At 37.4% G+C, this 19,117-nt stretch overlaps 2 protein-coding genes and 1 long non-coding RNA gene across 5 annotated transcripts in view; 1 reads left to right on the top strand and 2 right to left on the bottom strand.

Annotated features, from left to right (window-relative positions):
- Positions 1–115: 115 nt before the first annotated feature.
- Positions 116–4,940, bottom strand: LOC149717178 (uncharacterized). 2 transcript variants are annotated; one of them, XR_016365987.1, is made up of 5 exons: positions 4,625–4,940; positions 4,348–4,541; positions 974–1,681; positions 736–905; positions 116–256 (listed from the first exon to the last, which is right to left on the bottom strand). It is a non-coding gene; the product is annotated as an uncharacterized LOC149717178 (long non-coding RNA). The 2 variants fall into 2 exon arrangements; XR_016365988.1 differs by having other exon boundaries at positions 736–902; positions 4,625–4,939.
- Positions 4,941–5,024: 84 nt separating this feature from the next.
- On the top strand, positions 5,025–7,320 carry Aos1 (SUMO1 activating enzyme subunit 1). Its single transcript, XM_089835912.1, has 8 exons — positions 5,025–5,213; positions 5,316–5,484; positions 5,558–5,817; positions 5,883–5,958; positions 6,509–6,611; positions 6,697–6,847; positions 6,992–7,061; positions 7,205–7,320. The coding sequence occupies exons 1-8, from the start codon at positions 5,140–5,142 to the stop codon at positions 7,292–7,294; spliced, it is 993 nt and encodes a 330-aa protein (XP_089692038.1). The 5' UTR covers positions 5,025–5,139; the 3' UTR covers positions 7,295–7,320.
- A 1,642-nt stretch (positions 7,321–8,962) lies between these two features.
- The window catches only part of LOC149717172 (uncharacterized), a 123,665-nt gene continuing 113,510 nt past the window's right edge, over positions 8,963–19,117 (bottom strand). The window contains exons 1-5 of one of the 2 annotated variants that reach the window (XM_089836201.1): positions 13,141–13,468; positions 12,974–13,032; positions 12,313–12,686; positions 10,623–10,851; positions 8,963–9,504 (exon numbers count right to left, since the gene is read on the bottom strand). In XM_089836201.1, coding sequence (XP_089692327.1) covers positions 9,316–9,504; positions 10,623–10,851; positions 12,313–12,671 — 777 coding nt within the window. In that variant the 5' untranslated portion in view covers positions 12,672–12,686; positions 12,974–13,032; positions 13,141–13,468 and the 3' untranslated portion in view covers positions 8,963–9,315. Of the gene's footprint in view, positions 9,505–10,622; positions 10,852–12,312; positions 12,687–12,973; positions 13,033–13,140; positions 13,469–19,117 lie in introns of those variants that run through there. The other variant, XM_089836209.1, reaches the window with a different exon arrangement.

The raw sequence follows: 19,117 nt of genomic DNA, 5'->3' as shown, positions 1-19,117 counted from the left end.
TTTCATTTATAGATGCAGCTGATATTCTTGGATTTTTCTGTCGCTGGTCATTTCTAGACGGATCATTCCAGATGACTTATCATTCCTGATGACATCCTTTGTTGGATTGACGATGCACGATGATTTCCGCTGTTCTGGACTTGCTACGTATCATTCCTGATGACAATTCTTTGTTGGGTTCCGCTACTCGATGTCTTCTTCCGGACGTGCTATCTCTCTCAACATTAACTCGAAGATACGGAGAAAATCATCGAAGCTAGAAGACACAAAATACATCTTTTTTACTCGCAATTTTTTCATGTAACCACTTAACTTAATTTTTTTGCTTGTAAATTTTATTTGTAACTACTTATTTTTTTGCGATCAAACTTTAACTTACAAAACTCTTTAATATTTTTTTTGTTCGAAATTTTTGTAAACACTTGGTTTTTTGTTTCTTATTGAATAAATTTCGCCTTAAACCTCGTTCTTTTTTTTCTTTACTTTTTTAGATACTAGACTTGGTTTCAATTTTTTTAAGACAACACTTAGGGAGTTTTTTTTTACCCCTTTTTTATGCTTTTTACTTAAAAAGTGAAAAAATTATACATTAGAAATTTTTAAAAAAAATATTATTTTACTAAAAATTTATAAAAAAATCAAAAAATAGGCAGAAATAGATCAAAAAATGGTTATAAGTAAATCGATTGATTTTTTTAAAAAGAGTCTAGTATCGAAACTTTAAGCTATACTTACTCAACCACCCCCCACGTCAGGCTTGCGGGCCCAATTTAAATTTAACAAGTCCCTGTTTGACTCGGGAATTATTAAATTTAAACTAAAGCCCGCTGTGGAGCCCACAAAACCAGGAAACTTCGTCCTTAGCATGGGATTTCCAATGAGAGTCCACTCGCTGTCGTCCACTCCTTCCACCGCAAGAAAAATTCGAATTATTATTTGGAAAAAGGCACACGAATAACTTGAAATTAATTACCTTAATACGAAAATCCACTCGAGTATTTTCGCTAGACGTAACGCAAAATGTTCAGGCATAAGACAAATGACTATTTTTTTGGCATAAAAGGCACACTCGTAACAGTAATAGGGAAAGAATACCGTAAAAAGCTAAGCCTCGCCTTAAACCCCGCTTAAAATCGTGTTTACTTTTAAAGGACAAAGCGTATAAGCAACCTTCTACCTTAAACATAAATCGTAAATTTATTTAAATCCTACAAAACTCACTCAAGGAGTTGCCAAACGCTTTTCCCCTAAAAATATTTATAATTAAAACCATAAACTAGATACCTTAATACCGCAAAGGTAATCTCACCCTTGAAATCTGATTACGCGTTCATTATTCTTAAAAGGGAGGGCTAGGACCAGTGTTCACCTATTCCATAAGTAAGATTTTATTTATGTCCTGGCGAAAAGAAAAATCCCTAAAAATTAAAGGACACAATAAATAATAAACTAAATACCCTAATAATTGCCTTAATGTCTCACAGGCTGTCTTAATAGTTTTGGTAATGACTGAGATTCCCTTTCAACGGATAAAATCAAAGTGACACTTAGTGTAGACCTCAATTAAGAAGGGGATTGTAATGGTTTCATTGACCTGACTAATCTCGGGTGCCTTTTGCCAAAAAAATAGTTATTGATTCTAGAATCCAACATAAATTTCTCCTTTGGAAACAGATGGTAGCTATAAAAAATAAAATTCAAACAATCAAATACAGATTAAAATTATAATCAACTTAAATGGCCCAAGTATTTTCAGGGCCGGGATAATGCCCGCCCCCTTAAGTCGAAAAAAATAGGAACAGCAAATGTTGCTAAGGGGGGAATAGTTTAACGCAATGTGCCCCCAACAAGCGTTGCACCCCTGGGCCATTACCCCCTCGCCCCCCTTTAATCCGGCCCTGACTAAAACATACTCAAAGGGCATCTCTAGTAGAACCAGAGTTATGAACCACTAAAGTTGGGTGCAATGATATTCCTATGGAAGGGGTATGTTTATAAATACTGTCCTCAATTACTTGGGCCCTGTTTAACCGATCCGCAAGTTTTTAGTATGGTTGGATGGGGCAAATAGGACTATAACATACTCAAAGGACATCCCCGTATTTGTAGTAGGATAGAACCAGAATTATGAGCCACCAAAAATGGGTGCAATGCTATTCCTATGGAGGGGGGTATGTTTATAAATACTTTCCTCAATTACTTAGCTCCTATTTGCTAGATCCCCAAGATTTTAGTATGGTTGGATGGGGAACTCAATATGCCCCCAACACAAATGTGAATCACGAATACTGTATTCCATTTTACCACTACTCCCCAAAATAAACTAAAGCTACGTTTTCTACAAACAAAGGTCGTAATTAACAAACCTATTTTGTATGGTTAACTTTTCTCTTTGCTCCTGTGGGGGAATGTCGAGCTAGGGTTTATGAGAAAAAATTACAGCTCCGAAGAACATAAAGGCACATACGTATAGTTTGAGGTACTGTTTCAGTGCTGACTTAAATTGGGCAATAGATTTTAATGATACAATCTCAGAGGGAAGTGAATTCCAAATGGGGACCGATCTACGAAAAAAGGAGTGCTTAAGCTGGTCTTTACGGTATACGGACTAAATACCCCCAAGACAAAAGACCCCCGGTCATAATCCTCCCATTTTTAAAATCGTACAAAATACCCCCTCTCTCAAGACAAAATCCCCCGGTCATTTTCCCCCATCTTGGATGAAGAATAGTTACACTTGGATATATCACTCGTAGTATAACGTGTGCTTCTGGCCGCGGTCGCGGATGCGCATTAGAGGGGTTCGAAATTCGGTTTCCGTTTGTTACGTCTTCTGCTCTGATTCCGTTTGAATTTGAAAAATAAACGGCGGTTAGGGTTAAGATCGTTTTCAGTGGCTTTTGTTTATGCGGTGATTTATGATTATGGAAGTTTTAAAGATGAACTATTATTCTTCTAATTATTATAGTAGGTGACTTTATACTTTAAATATAATTACCTTCTATAATAAAAGAAACCAGTAAAATTGATGTTTAAATAGCCCTAGGCCTTGGCTAAACTAAACACGTGTTTCTTGTTTGTTACGGGAGTTTCAAGATTTTCACACTACGCGGCGCGAAGGTCGCGTAAGCCATTTGTGGTCATAAAATTTGTCGACTGATATATCCAAGTGTAACTATTCTTCATCCAAGCCCCCATCCCAGTTAAGAGTACAAAATCCCCCCACTATCAAGACAAAATCCCTCACTCTCTAGTCAAAATCCCCCTACGCTCTAGACAAAATTCCCGGGTCATAATCCCCAGTTAGGTTATGTTAGGTTATGTTAGGTTAGGTTTGGTTAGATGTGGTTAGGTTATGTTGGGCTGGGTTGACATGCAACAGTTCTTGAACTGTATCGGAAATAATTTGGCTTGGAATTAAAGGGACTGTAAAGAAGGCATCGGCGGGTGGGTAAAATTATTTGAAATACGTCAGAAGCACGTGACCAAGGAGAGGCGTGGTTCAAAGAAGCTTAGTTCGTTTTATTTCGAAAACCACCACTTCATGGAATTGGCGCTGCAATCTCGCGAAAAACAAGGACTAGATGTCCAGTTCCACTCCATGAGGAGTCTTTGTATCTTGGCATCACGTGATGTCTGTGACGTATTTCAAATAATTTTTACCCACCCGCCGATGCCTTCTTTGCAGTCCCTTTAAGAAAATCTACTTTCAATATTAAAGAATATAATTATTAAACGCATGAATTGATGTATAAATTGAAATCGTTCTCTAGGGTATTTTGTCGTAAACACAGTTTGGGGGAAATTTGTTCTGGGGCTGGGGGAAATTTGTTCTGGGGCTGGGGGGAATTTGTCCTTAGGCTGGGGGAATTTGTCCTTAGGCTGGGGGTATTTTGTCTTCGGCATCCATTCGGGGGGAAATTGTCCGGGGGATTTTGTCCTTTTCTTCTTAAATGGGGGGATTATGTCCTACATTCGGTCTTTACGGGCATATCGGTGGAATAATAAGTATTTACCATGACCCCTTGTCGGAGCGATAGAGGGGGCATCAGAAAAATAAGTTTGATTAGGGGAGTTTAAGATTTTGATCTAGCTTAAAAGGTCAAAATATTTGCGACGCGTTGTTAGGGAAGACCAACCATTGGACCAACCAAGAATAGAAAGTTGTAATTCCCTTTGTAGGTGTCGGAGTCTAGTTGGGATTTGGTGTGGAGAGACAACCCTGGATATTGTCTAGATACTTAATATCGATAGCGGAATGGGGGTAACGCTTAATTTCCATTCGGTTGCGATAAAACTTTGGTATTTAATCTAAATTAACCCTTAATATATGAATAAAATATTTACCTGGAAAGATCTCTGTAGCCACCATTGAAATGGGCAACAGCTTCAAGTCAACTTCCCAAAAGACATAGGATACTAAGCCTTGGTCGTAGTAACACCCGCACTGCGAACCGCAACGTGAACGTGGGCCCCTAAGCCTTGGTCGTAATTAACAAACGTATTTGGCACGGTTAAGCATAAATTTTCCACTTGCGACGCTTAATTTCCGATCGGTTGCGATAAAACATTGGTATTTAATGCAAAGTAACCCTTAAAACATAAATAAAATCAAAATATTTACCAGCAAAGATCGCGCAGAAAAACGCTGCCGCAAGTTTGCACCGCAAACGTCCCAAATGAATAGGCTTATTGCCTGCAAACACGGACCGCTAGATGGCGCTGCTGAAGTTAGGCAGACTTCAAAATATGGCGGGAGCGTGCGTTTCAATTTTACTGTTTCTATTTTCTAATATAATTAATAATTTAGTTAATTATACTTCGAATGGTAAAAGGGATGTTTTGATTAATACTACTTGGTTATATTCAATTAGCTAAAACAATTAGTGCGGCATAATTAAAAACATAACCTGTATCAGGGATAAATGAGTTAGTATCGGGTTGGCATCAATCCATTCCATAGAAAAAAGCGCGCCTAAAGTTCAAAAAAGCCGTCGTCTCGTCTGCACTCACTCACTGAGTCTGACAAGGATACCCGCCGCCTTTTGCTTGAGGACGTCGGTTCGTTCATTTAGTGCACGCTTTTAAAAGAGTAGTTTTAAACTTTTAATAGTTAACCTTAAGGATAACTAATCAATAATGAATATAACTGAAGACGAAGCTGCTCTTTATGATCGTCAAATACGACTTTGGGGCCTTGACGCTCAAAAGAGGTAGTACTGTCAAACCAATGCTTTGTCGCATTGGCTAATAATATGTCATATTGTTTTTAATTTAGCAGTATTTATTTAATTATTTTTGTTATATTTCTGCAGGTTGAGAGCCGCTAGCGTCCTCATTGCTGGTGTTGGAGGTTTGGGTGCGGAAATTATAAAAAACCTTGTCTTGGCTGGTGTTAAAGAAGTAACATTATTAGACCATCATAATGTTACTGAAAATGATACTGCCCAGTTTTTATTTTTGGAAACTGATTTGGGGAAAAATGTGAGCTTTTTTGTTGAAAGCATTAGCGTGGAAACATTAATACTATTTACGTTTTAACCTCATTTTAATGTAGCGTGCGGAAGCATCCAAAGCCGCTGCCGAATCGCTTAATCCAATGGTATCTGTCAAAGTGGATGTTGAACCCCTTAATTCTAAACCAGATTCATTTTTTAAATCATTCACCGCTATCTGCGTGACTGGTGAAGGAACTTCAATGTTGTTAAAATTAGACCAAATCTGTCGAAGCAACAACATTAAGTTCTATAGTACCGATGTTTGGGGTTCTTTTGGATATGGTTTTGTTGATTTAGGAATAAATCATACTTACGTTGAGTAAGTTTTTCCTTTCTTTTTTTTTTAAATGATGGTTTTAAATAAAATAATTAAAAATTTAACAGAGAAGCCAAGCCAAAGGCTACGTCAAAAGAAAATGAAACAAATGTGAAGGACCAAGTTACTGAAATGGTTCAAAAGGTTGGTGTGTCTATCAGTGGTGTGCGAGTCCCGTTTTTTCAGTTTCGAGCCGAGTCCGAGTATCAAAACTAATTTCTTATCGAGTATCGAGCCGAGTCTCAAAAATACTTTCGAGTATCGAGTATTTAGATGGGTCAAATTTTGGTTCTTTCGAGTAATTATCGAGTCTCAAATATTGACTTGTCGAGTAGCAATTTTGTAAATTTCTTGAAAATAACGAAGATTTTCAATTATCTAACATCTAACTAGTTCAAAAAGATTGTTAGTGATCAATTAAACATTGAACAGGTGATTTTCAAAATAAATGATCATGAACTCATCGTCTGCTATAGTTATAAGCCTCGGACTCGAGTATTTGTCGAGTATTTAAGATGTTAAAAAGCTACTCGAATCTGTCTCGAGTATCTCAATGTGTTGTTATCGAGTATCGAGTCGAGTACTCGGCTCGATACTCGAACCGAGTACTCGTACTTAACAAGTACTCGCACACCCCTGGTGTCTAGTTTTGTTCGCTTTTTCCAATAATAACATTTGCAATTATTCTCCACAGACTTTTGACTACCCTTCTTTGGAAAAAGCATTATTGATAAGGTCAGGAAAGATGGGATCTGGAATTGATAAGAAGACTTCGCATGTTTTATTCATTACACACAGTTCGTTAACGTTCCGAATATTAAAAAATGTATAATTTATTGATCACTATGTGCTAATTTCTTTATTTTTATATTTTTGTGATAGTCATGTTGCGTTTTTTGGAGCAGAAACGGAGACATCCCATTTCTGGTGATGTTGCTTCGGAAAAAGACCTAAAAGATTTACTTAATTTAAAAGAAGAGGTGATGAAAGAGTTGGGTGTTGATTCAGATCGTCTTTCTAATGAATGTCTGGAGTAAGTTTTGAATTCGCGCCCGCAAAATTCATTTTAAATTAAATGCTATTGCTAAAATATTAGAACTAATGTTCTAAATTTAAATTCTGGAAATTATATAGTTTATCTATCTTTGTTTCATATTTAATGATTGGTTTTTCATAGAAATTTATTTGGTGAAGTAAGTCCAGTCTGTGCGGTTGTTGGAGGAATAATCGCCCAAGATATTATTAAGGTAAAAAATATTTTACGTAATTGGTGGGCATATGGCGCCGCTTTTGTAATACTAGTGTTCTGGAAAAATGGTTTAATTTTTTTTTTAGTCAGTTGCCAATTACTTTTACTTCTTATAGATAATTTTTTGTTTTATCTCATTAGTCTGTATCAGGGAAAGATCAACCTCTGAGGAATTTCTTTTTGTTTGATGGTGAATCTTGTGTTGGAGCTGTTGAATATATTGGAAAATAAAATAAAGAATTTCAAACCTTTTGAAAGTTGTTTCATTGTGTAAAATTCCAATTCCTAATTGCCTAACTTTTTCTCTTATTTTATTTCAAAATTTGTCCTTTAAAGTCCTATATTTTTGGACATAATTATATGTTGACATTATACGGACATTCCTTCATTACAAAAGTACATAAGTCCCTGAACTCTCCGCTTAAAAGGGGGTAGGACATACGGGATATGGGTGTATTTCCTTTCGCCTACTTGATCCAGACTTCTTGTTCTAACATAAATATATATACTTTTGCCCATAGTCTGCTACCACGAACTTTATCGTGACGTCAGTCACGTCACACCCTCCTATCTCTTACTTCGGTTTTGGTGACAATATAGAGTAATGTCAGTTCTCCTATGCAAACGTCATACCATGGAGTAGTGTCGGTAGAGGGGGGAGTAGACTGTTTATCCCTCCCTCTAGGCGCGCTTTTGTAAGAGGGGATACTGTACGCGCCTGGTAGGGGAGATGACACTTAGCTAAGAGATAGAAGGTATGACGTTTGCATACCTAGAACTGACATTACTCTATTCTATCTCTTAGCTCAGTGTCATCCCCCCTACCAGGCGCGTACAGTATCCCCTCTTACAAAAGCGCGCCTAGAGGGAGGGATAAACAGTCTACTCCCCTCTCTAACGACACTACTCTATTGGATGTGGTGAGATCAGGCCATATAATTTATACTACCAATATTGACGTCACGTCCCCGTAGCTCCTCCCCTCTCAGAAACCCTCTATTTCAAAGGCGTAGAGGGTGTAATAGATGAACTTACCCTTTATACAACAGTCCCAAATGCTAGGTCGTGCATGAACCAGAGCTAGAGTAATTCAGGAATACATACATCGAATAGGAATCATTGCGCCTACACATGTCTCGTGTTACTTTCTATGCAGGTTTTATGGGCCGGCCTTGAGTTCTCGGTCACGTCTCATATTTCTGTGATTTCATTGGTAGCAACGCGAGGTCGGAGGCGCGCGCAGAACTCTTCAAGAGTGTCGGGAATGTGGCGCACTGATATAAGCCAAGCTTCGGGGCGACATATGTCGGCGATCCTAAACTATAGGTGCCAACTGCCCCGGGTCCGCCGAAGGTGTCTTAAAAGCAAGTACTCTTGGCTGTGGTTTAGTTTAAAAATTCCAATAGATGCTCACATAATTGAGGGGTAGAGTTGACTGACCCTCTAAGCTTACCAAAACCTAGTTTTAGCTCCGCCCTCATGATCTCGAGATTTTAAATCCTGAAAATCATTATTTCTCTCATCTGTTGTCAGCACGCACAAAGCTACGTTATAGATTACCGCAAAGCCGCTCCAACATAGACACCTAGGTTTGCACGTGCTGACAACCAAAGCTGGAACAGAGTATATATCGAGTAAGCTGCCGTCGGAGATAGGGAGTTGCCTATCCTTTAAGCGTGAAAACAAATTTCCTCACACGTGACACGTATCGTTTATCCATGCTTTAAGCTTCAGGGCAAGATGGTCATGCCCTCTGCGAGTCACTTTGGTCAAGTGAACTGCTAGTCTTCCTTCCTGCAATATCTCGACTCACCAACGGCCTGGCAACACTTTGGGAACGAAAAAACCTTTAGCGGAAGCTATATATACAATGGTACCAAATAACGCTTAATGGTCAAGAAAATTTAAAACGTAGTTGGTTTTATTAATTGAAAATTGCTGAGATATGTAATTTAGAGTTGAAACAAATTACCGCGAATTTAACTTCAAGGTTGACAATTTGAAAACATTCGAGAGTACCAAAACCCGTAACCATAATTAGAAACATGAAATTGTAGTAAATCAAAAGGGTTCAAGAAAAAGCAAAAGCTTTTAGAAAGTCTAGAAATATATGGGCTCGACGCGGTCTTCTCTACAATAGGAAGTTGGGGATATTATCAAAGTAGATCGTCACGTTAAAAATAGGAGGTCACAGAGGAAACAAGTAGTTATGGACTTTTGCAATGGGTTTTAAGCACCGAGTTGATCAACGGTCACGTTACAATTTTTGAAACATCACTATCTTGGTCTGTCTTGGTAGAGAACTTCCTAGATCTTGTCATGGAGTCCTTCATGACGTCACTCATGTACCTGAATAGTTGCAGCCAAGCGTCCTCCACCTCCGCGTTCCATTGTGCCTCGAGCGAAGGTTTGATGGCAAAAACAAATTGAGGCCCGATTAACTATGTACGAAAATTGAGAAACGAAATTATAGACCGAAACAAAAATTAATAAATCAGTAGCATCAGAAGTGAGATGAGACTAGAAGTGAAGGGCTCTAGCATTGATAGTAGATCCTGGCACTAGTGAACAAATTTGAGGATTTTATGCCGCTTCCCACGCGCTAAAACTAGAGAGAAAAAAATTGGTCGAGTTCCAAAAATATTTCCTACCCCCTTCCCCTCAACCTAAAGCCGCGGAACACAGACGCGGGTGCTGGAATCTAGTTCGGCCGTCTACCACCACAAGCGTCTCACGTTTTGGAGGGAAAATTAAAAAACCGCTACCAGAGGGCCAACCGTTCGTGTGTTATCAAGAATATTCACTTTCGCCAAGTGAAAAATTTGGTTAGCTCTCACTTCTGGTAGCATGAATAAATTTCGAAAAAAAAAAAAAAAACAATGGTGCGCTTATCAAGGATCATTTAAGTAGAAGCATAAGTTTATATGATATGTTCCATAAGTATGACACTTTTTATACTTCGTTATACAAGACCCAATTGACTTCTCCTATCTACCAATCATAAATACCAAAAGTATATATATATATATATATAAAACAAAAAGTACGCTTCGTTGAAAGTTGGTCATGCCATGTGATATGAGAAGCTCTCCTTTATCACAGAATAGTGTCGACCACCCTCTGAGTATGATTACCTTCCCGACCGTGGCACAGGGAACAAGCCGTGAATGGACTCATAAAGTAGCAGATGCTATAGCTCTAGTACCAAAAATGTACGTTTGGATCGCCAGCATCATGTACTACTTTCTACTTTCTATAAATTTATGACGTCAAAAAGCTCTTCCCTGATTGGTAGGTTTATTTAGGCGGTTGAGCGGAGAGTACTTTGCTTCTCAGTTTATATGTCGTCTACAGCCAAAGGCAGGGAATTATTAATGAAGTGTACTTTTTTTATTTCTGTATACTTTTGTAAATACTTAGTCCTATGTCAAAATATAATATTTGAAAAGTTTACGGGCGACCTAACTAACGTCACAAGATTAACTTTGGAACACTGAAGGTGTGACTGCACAAACTGTTGAACATCCTAAACATTTGAACACTTCCAAAATGAACTTACGTCTACGTACTGCTCTTTGGCCCCATAAGTCACGTGATTGGCGCCTAGGCTTCTAAGAAGACATTCCGTTTTCTCCTTGGGTTCGCGAAGGCGGGCAACGACCTTTTGGACAAAGCCCATGACCCTCAAAGCGTGCGCTCGAAGCTCCCGACTAAAATGCAACTCCTCCGCGGAGAGTTCTTTGAAAGGCAAAAATGCTTGTTGAACATCTGGATGGGTCTCGAACAATCTAAACCATAACAAAAGTTACGTTTTTTTCTTCCTAATTTAGAGAAAAAAATCACGGTGCACGTTTTAGGCCAAGCAATTTCACAGTCACCAATTGGAATTTTAACCCTCTATTCTCAAAAACAATTGTATATAAAACGTTTCTCGAGAAACTTTGACGACTCAAGATCTAAACACACAATGATTGCCATTGTTAACAGGAAAACGTTTGGGACTTAGAAGGGAAAAAATATCACCCAGCAGCTGAGCAGACTGAAATTTTCTCAGAGCTCTCGAATTAAAGTGTCCTCTTACCGCCACCCAAGCCCAATGTTTGAAAATACGATAGTGAAGGATCTAGGATTCTATTTCCTTTCGGTTTCCTGTACGGTTTTCGTTTAAAAGTTTCGTGACGGGCTAAATCAGCGAGAAAAATCCGATTCAGAAATCAACCCTATCTCATTTTGCAGACCTTCCGACCGCCAACAAAAGAATTCCTTTTGTCAACCTTCGGAACTTCCCAAGACCCAAGATTCCACGCCCGACAGTTATTAGAAAAGCTCCTCTTCAAAAGTCCCTCAAATATGCCGATTCCGACGAATATAATAGACAGATAAAAGTATTCTTCAGTCTAAGCCACTTCCCAAATTCAGTTACACCAAAAGCGACATAGAAATAACAATTCTATGTCGCTTCTGGTTACACCTAGTCTTGAAGTATTTGCATAAGTTCATAAGATATGTTCCATAAGTTTGTCACTGGTTACTGAGAGCTTATGATATGACGTAGGTGAAACGTCATAGATTATCAACCTGTTGAGGCGCTGTCAAAGGCTTAGTACAGACTAAATTGGAAGATGGACTGCAAAATCGAGTGTAGTCAATTCTCGCGTCGTTCTCGAACTAGCTCTCAGTAAGTCGCTAGCATTACGAAGTAGAGGTTGTGTCATACTTATGGAACATTGCTTATAAACTTATGGTATTTGTCATACCTTAAACAATTCTGCACTAAGTTTTCAAGAAATGATCGCGGCTTTGTCTAGGTTCGATCTAAGTTATAAAGTCTTATTATTTTCGCGTGAGAATGTAAGTCGTAAAGAGAGTTATTGAATATTGGAGTGAATGTTAATAGAGAGGCTAGCGGAATTTTAAGAGAATATTTTGTCATACTATTTCGTCGGAAGTAAATTTTCATCTTTTCTCTAATTCCACTCGAATGAAAGGAAGTCTTATTATTCACGAGCATAACGTCATTGTTTAATTAAGTCTATTGTTAAACCGAAATACCTCATATTGCGGAAACAGATATCTTACAGTTTAATTGAAGAGCTTTAAAAATCAAAATGCTAAAGAACCTAATTCATGAGTGGGAAATGTTTTTCGGGTTTGCTAAAGATATTTAAGTATTAATAAACCTTTGGAATTATTCACCTCATAAATTTTACGAAGTATCATACTTAAGAAAAACTTGTGGATATGCTTACCTCATGAAAGTGATGACCCCAACTTCGGCAACACTGTCAACTAAAACCTTCCAAGTAGATTCAACCAGGTCCTTTTCTTTGTTGGTCAATTCGTATTCGGATGTCCACTCGGGATCGACTGCTACCAGATTAGGCTTAACTTCAAGGACCTCTTTCTTATCCTCAACCGGAGCCAAACTGTTCTTGGATGCGCGTCTCTTGCCATTGGACGCTTCGGAAACGTGAAGTGATGTTTGGCTAACTCCTTTCGGTTCACTTTCTTTTCGAACGCTTTTCTTCTTATCCACGACGGGTTTAACGTCCGTCACTTTATCAACTCGCGAAGCTTGATTATTCGACCGGCTTAAGTCGCACCCCATTGGTCTGTTTCTGATCTGTAAAAAATGCTGGTTCGTTTTTTATTCGTGTTTTTAATCTTAATAATTAACCTTAACTAAGTTTGAATGACGTAAAATAAATAAATAATGCTTCTTGCGTTTAAAAACTATTTAATATAGTAATGAGCACGCAGTAATATAATATAATATTATAATATCAAATACATGGGTCAAATTTAGATATTTGTCTCTGTAAAAAGTTGCAACACCATAATATCTCTATTTTAACAAAAATAATTACAAGTCATTCATCTACGATAAGTAAATTAAATGTTTATACATACCAATATCTGCACCTGATAAACGTTACGAATCTCTTCAGCACGTATTTCGAACTACCAGTCTTAAAAGAAAGACAAAAACATATAAACGATTGTTAATTTGAGAATGCCGAATTGTAGTTTAACTTTTCAATAATTTCTTGAAACTAATAGATTACGCAATAACACACCTTAACCGCCGAAAACTTGGTGATAAATAAGTCATTTCTCCTCTCAAATTTCAGATGACGCTTAGTTATTGTCTTTGATCTGTCAGATCACATCAAATGGACTCGCGTATCACATTTACAAAAAAGAAGGAAAGGTTTCGACTTTCAGGGATTCTAACGAGGAGCTAGTGAGAGTCTATCCGACTTGCTCTGCGCGAAGAAACACTCTACAATACAGTCTCTGTTAAACGACTCCGGGCGTTACCTCGTCCTAGCCGAGGCATGGCATGCAATTCGCTCTCCGCAAAATATCACCATCCACTACCTTCTCTATCTTAAACAACTTTGGAAGCAACGAGCGCTTCACTCTAAGAACCTCGATTTCAAACTTTCAGTCCGGGAGTCACTAGCTCTTTTTACAGTCATCTACCAATTTATAAACCGTCTTAAATTGCTTTAGAGTAGTACATGTATGCCTCGAGCGCAAGAGCGCTTAATTGGCTACCTGTACATCACGCAACTATCAGAGTTTATTGGTTCGGTCTTGTTAAAAAAGTTTAACCACGCTTTTCTTTTTTCAGCTATAGAAGATGTGTTGCGAGTTTCGCACTGTTAATTCTACCTTAACCTTCCCCTCTTTGGAAAGGCTAATAACAACTCTTAAAAACTAGGCCTAGCATTTCTTTCGGATTTAGAAAATTTTTAAAGAAAATTAAAAAAGTATAGTTAATTTTCTTAAATTTATACAAAAGCACGTATTAAAATTTAGTTTACTCGCTGTAGCCTACACGTTAGGCCACACTGCGAAGCATTGGACTATAGCATTATATTGGTCGGTATTAGCAGAGGAGAATAATAATAGAAGGGTACAGGTTGCAACACGAGTTTGACCAACCTCAAAAATACCCTGGAAATTCCCACAATTACACAGCGTTAAACCAACTTTCACAAAAAATGGTCCATAGGTTATGCCACTTTAACTTTCCCTAGGTGTTGTCCGCTGCGCTAATTGTGTGAATAATTTGAATCCGTTTCACGACGCTAACTTAAAGGGATACTTTTGGGCTAGATTATTTTCTTTTTTATTCGAAAAAGCGTATAAAATAATGAGTATATCAATTGGAAACATGTTTCTATCTACAATATTAAAGAAGATACGAGGAATTAAGTTTCCGTAATGGACACTAAGCGTTAGGCTTTCCCGTGAAGCACTGGGAAGTACCCCTATTGGACGGATTCACCCAATAGGGGTACTCCCAGTGATTTGCGGGAAAGCGTAACGCTTCTTAGCCAATCAGGGAAGGGAAGGCAATTTGTGGTTGATGAAATTCATGTTACAGTCATAAAGAATTATGGACATATCAAGTGCCATCCTTCTCTTATTATTCCCTTCTGGTACTAAAGTCGTCCAATATAATTTTTTTACCCCAAAACCTTTTACTTCACATGGATCCTTTTTGAAATATTCATTATTTTTTATGCCCATTTTTATTTTTTATAAAAAAAATAATGAAATTCTATGGCTGGCCTTAAAGGCAGTAGTTTTTACCATAAAAACTAAAGCACTGAAGTGGGGGACTCGGCGTGGAACATCCTTTTTTTAAATTACCGTTTGAATTCATTCATTTCATTCGAAATTCTAATTTATAATTTTTTTGGCTTTATTAAGCAATTTTAAATTCATCAGCAAAGTAATTCTTAGAATTTATAAAATTCACAAATATTTTAAAGCGATCCAAATATAACCGAAAAATTCAAACTATTTTATAGAATAACAAAGTTTCGAACACTAAGTCCTCTAAACATCGCCTTCATTTACATATACTCGCGTTCAATGTACTTTCTTGATCAATTAAACAGTCGTTATATTACGAAACCATACACCCTGTCCCCCTCTTTCCCTCTCTCTCATCTCAAGTATACAGGGTGTTTCGGAAAGGTTTTTCAGAAATTAAGGGGATGTTCTTTGGGCAATTTGGAGTCCAGCAGAAGGTTTTATGACATTTTGTCTCAAGGGACACCGTTTTCAAGTTACAGCTGGAATATTGTACGGACAAGTTGAGATAGAAGTATTTTACAGGTGACTGCTTACTTAAATTAGCATTGCCTTTCAGTTTCTTAATTAAATTTAAGAGGCCTTAATTAACTTGAAAACGGTGGAAGGGACGAAAAAGTGTCATAGAGCATTATCAACTCAAAATCGCCTAAAGAATTACACCCCCTTAATTTCTCTTAGACCTTTCAAAAACACCCTGTACACTAAGTATTTGGATCGAAATCTACAAGTCTTTCTTGGCATCATATGCCGCGGCCAGAATCCGCCATCAAAGAGGAGTCAAAAATCAATAGATGTCTTGACAAGACCCGTCTTTTCACGTGTGTGACGTTTCCATATCTTAGGGAACGCGAATAATATCATATCATCCATAACCCAGCCCTTATACCCCTCCTTTTTAAAACCATAAATGTATTATCTGCTTATAGAAAAAAGCCTAATATATACGTGGTTTTAGCTCTACATACTTTAATTCCTGGTATATGGAAGACCAATTTAGTATTTTATCCTTTTTAGGCCTTCCAGCGATTCTACCATGATGCAATAAATGAAAAATAGGGAAGTACTCAATCTTTATCCTTATCCCCTGCCTTTTTCTCTACTGCTTCTTTCAAAATGGACAAATAAACAAGACAAATGAAGCTTCAAAAACTCAAGTTTAAGCCCGCTCATACATGTATATGTATTTCTAGACTGTTAGTTTGAGTTCTTTGGCTGCTTTGTTCATAATGGTGAAAGAATTATTATTGGAAATAGACTAAATACGTGGCTCTCTAATTAGCATTGCTCAAAAACATCGGGATTTTTGAAATCCATTTTTCTCTTTGTGAATTTGAAATATTTTTTTAATTGAATTGATTTGGAAAAAATAGCATTGCCCCTTAAGGTTGACTTCATATTAAACTTTGGTGTAATGTAAGTGAAACATTTCTACAGGCGCTGGTAGAAAAAGCATGGGCATCATAACGCCTAAAAGTTGACTTTCCTAATATTCACATTTAAATTATACATCGTTTGAATTTCGATGGAATTCATGAGAATTTCAAGTAAATTCATAAAAAACTGTATGGTTTGTCAAAACTATCGAAGATGTTTGTTGAAAATTCCATGACTTATTGGTTATTCTACCTAATTGATAAATTAAGCTCGGTTATCGAACTTTTGTTACACGATTAGTCAATATCTCTAGTTAGAACAAGTCAATTACGCTTCCAGGGTACCATTATTCAAAATACTCTTATTGGCAAAGGCATCACATCCTTTTTATCTTTCGCAAGTTTTATTAAAATATATAGACTAGGCCTATTATCCCTAATCTAAATTAGGTCGTTCTTAGCGCAGTCATATGTCGGACCATAAATCGTAATCCTCCATCCCCTCATGTCTCTTAATTCTGTTTTCCCGCCTTTCCTCCAGGCTTCCCTTAACTCTTCGCGGCGTGCGGTTTAGGGCGCCATCATTAATTAGTGATTACCAGTCTTTCACATCAGTCACTTAACTTGGATGGCTAAGCCTAACGTTAAAAAAAGAGCTTAGTCTTCAGAAGGAAAACTAAATTGTAGCCTATAAGAGTCGTTTCTTCTTGGGTGTTGTTCATTCAAAATTGAGCTAGGGTAAAGGTCGCGGTCATCATTGATTCTCATAAAGCTTATACGCCAAGGCCCTCTCAAAACTTGGGAGCTACAAGCTCGATTATAACAGTTTTGTTTCAAGATTTAAGTTTTTTCTGATACTCTAGAGGATTAGTAAATAGCTTGAAATCATGTTTTTCTTTATTAGTTTTTGAGAATTCTCAGGGGGACTTTCATCGTCCTGTGATTTAAAAAACCATTTAGAAAAAAGGGGTAGAGAAACAGATACACTTTTTCTTTTTGGCGAATTCGGGCCTTGGCTTCTTCAAAAGTAGCCAAGGCCCGAATACGCATTTCATACAGTCATACTCGATGAAGCTAGCCGCGCGCTTGTTCGAGATCTGTAAATTACGTGAAGCTAAAGCGGAATAATACACTAATCATAAGGATAAAAGTAGTCATTCGAAGTTTCAAGTTTTTTTCTGATACTCTAGAGGATTAGTAAAAAGCTTGAAATTATTTTCTTTATTAGTTTTAGAGAATGCTCAGAGGGAGTTTCATCGTCCGATTGATTTAAAAAACATTTTAGAAAAAAACGGTAAAGAAAAAGATACATTTTGTCTTTTGGCAAATTCGGGCCTTGGCTTCTTCAAAAGTAGCCAAGGCCCAAATACCCGTTTCATACAAGTCATACCCTCGATGAAGCATAGCCCACTTGATCACGCTGGCTGCACGCGCTATAGAAGCCCGCTCAATCGACCCTAAGAATGAGAATAACATAGGTTCGGTCTAAAATTCAAACCCGTCTGGTTTTAACATGGAAGGGGACCAGTTTTATCAACCTTTTTGGCCCAAATAGTGCATCCACTGGTTCAAATCTCTTGAATTTTTAATGAGACGTGTATTGAAAAGTTTGATATTATCCTGTAAATTGAACCTTCAATTTCTCTACTATGTGATGATTTTTATTTTTTATAAAAAAAACTATTATAGCTGAAGACTTTAAATTTTACAGGATAATATCAAACTTTTCAATACACGTCTCATTAAAAATTCAAGAGATTTGAACCAGTGGATGCACTATTTGGGCCAAAAACGTTGATAAAACTGGTCCCCTCCCATAGACGCCCATGTTAAAACCAGACGGGTTTGAAAGTTTAGACCGAACCTATGTGACGCGCCGCATTCGCGAGTTAACATGTAAAAAAAATCGTTTGGACGGGCTTCTAGAGCGCGTGCAGCCAGCGTGCGTGATCAAGTGGGCTATGGATGAAGCTAACCTCTTGTTCGAAATCTGTAAATTACAAGAAGCTAAGGCGGAATAATACACTAATCATAAGGATAAAAGTAGTCATTGATTTATCTTTCTGGTTTCGTATTGCGATTGTAACGATTATACGAGACCGAAATACGAAACGAAAGTCCGAAAACTTCTAAATCAAAAAAACTCCAGTTTCAGATTCTCTTTGATGATGATACCAAATTGAATTGTTGAATATACTCATAAATAAATATTAAGCCAAAGTAAGTGAAACTTTCGCTTTGAAGTGATGTAACTGTTTTCCCGCATTACCAAAAGGAGATTTATAAAACAGTTCACACACAAGGAGGCATAAGTTTATAAGATATGTTCTATAAGTATAACACTACCTATACTTTGTAATGCTAGAGACTTACAGATAGTTTGTTCGAGAACGACGCGAGAATTGACTGCACGGGTTTTGCAGTCCATCTTGGTATTCAGTCTGTGCTAAGCCTTTGACAACGCCTCACTAGGCGTCGCTTTACGAGAATCTATGACGTTTCACATACGTCACTTCATGACAAGCTCTCAGTAACCAGTGACAATAATGGAATATATCTAATGAACTTATGAAGGGAGGTCATAAACCTAAAACTGTCTATAGTTATACTTTAAAACATTAAGCAGATTATATTTTCGATTTGTTCGTTGCAAAATTCCCCCAGTTCGGTATGGAGTTTTAGAGGAAAAACAGATTGGCAAATATACCTTCTTTTATATAGATATCTGTAATATTATTTGGAGAAAAATATGTATAAAAAATATATATATTTGTAGTATAAAGAAGGAGAACTTTGTCTGTAAAAGTATACAGGGTGTTTGTGAAAGGTCCATCAATAATGAAAGGGCGTATTTATTGGGTCATTTTGAGTCGAAAATGTTCTATGACATTTTTCCGTTCGGGCCACTGTTTTCAAGTTATGATTGGAGTAATTTACGGATGACCCCCTTAAATTTAATTAAGAAATTGAAAGACAGCGCTAATTTAATGAAGGGGTCATCCCTAAAATATTCAAATCATAACTCGAAAACCGTGGGTCGGACGGCAAAATGTCATAGAACATTTTC

The sequence above is a fragment of the Phalangium opilio genome, unplaced genomic scaffold (genome assembly GCF_054372755.1).
Source record: "Phalangium opilio isolate 3A_F unplaced genomic scaffold, DU_Popi_V2 ptg000003l_1, whole genome shotgun sequence".
In the NCBI taxonomy this organism is placed as follows: domain Eukaryota; kingdom Metazoa; phylum Arthropoda; class Arachnida; order Opiliones; family Phalangiidae; genus Phalangium; species Phalangium opilio.
The sequence above is the reverse complement of the archived record's forward strand: the minus strand, read 5'-3'. Positions and strand labels throughout refer to the sequence as shown.

Bases quoted from the DNA above. Each gene is read 5' to 3' on its own strand.
- Aos1 (XM_089835912.1), top strand. From the start codon at position 5,140: ATGAATATAACTGAAGACGAAGCTGCTCTTTATGATCGTCAAATACGA. The intron at 5,485-5,557 runs GTGAGCTTTTTT...ATTTTAATGTAG, and splicing joins AAACTGATTTGGGGAAAAAT to CGTGCGGAAGCATCCAAAGC. The intron at 5,818-5,882 runs GTAAGTTTTTCC...AAAATTTAACAG, and splicing joins ATAAATCATACTTACGTTGA to AGAAGCCAAGCCAAAGGCTA.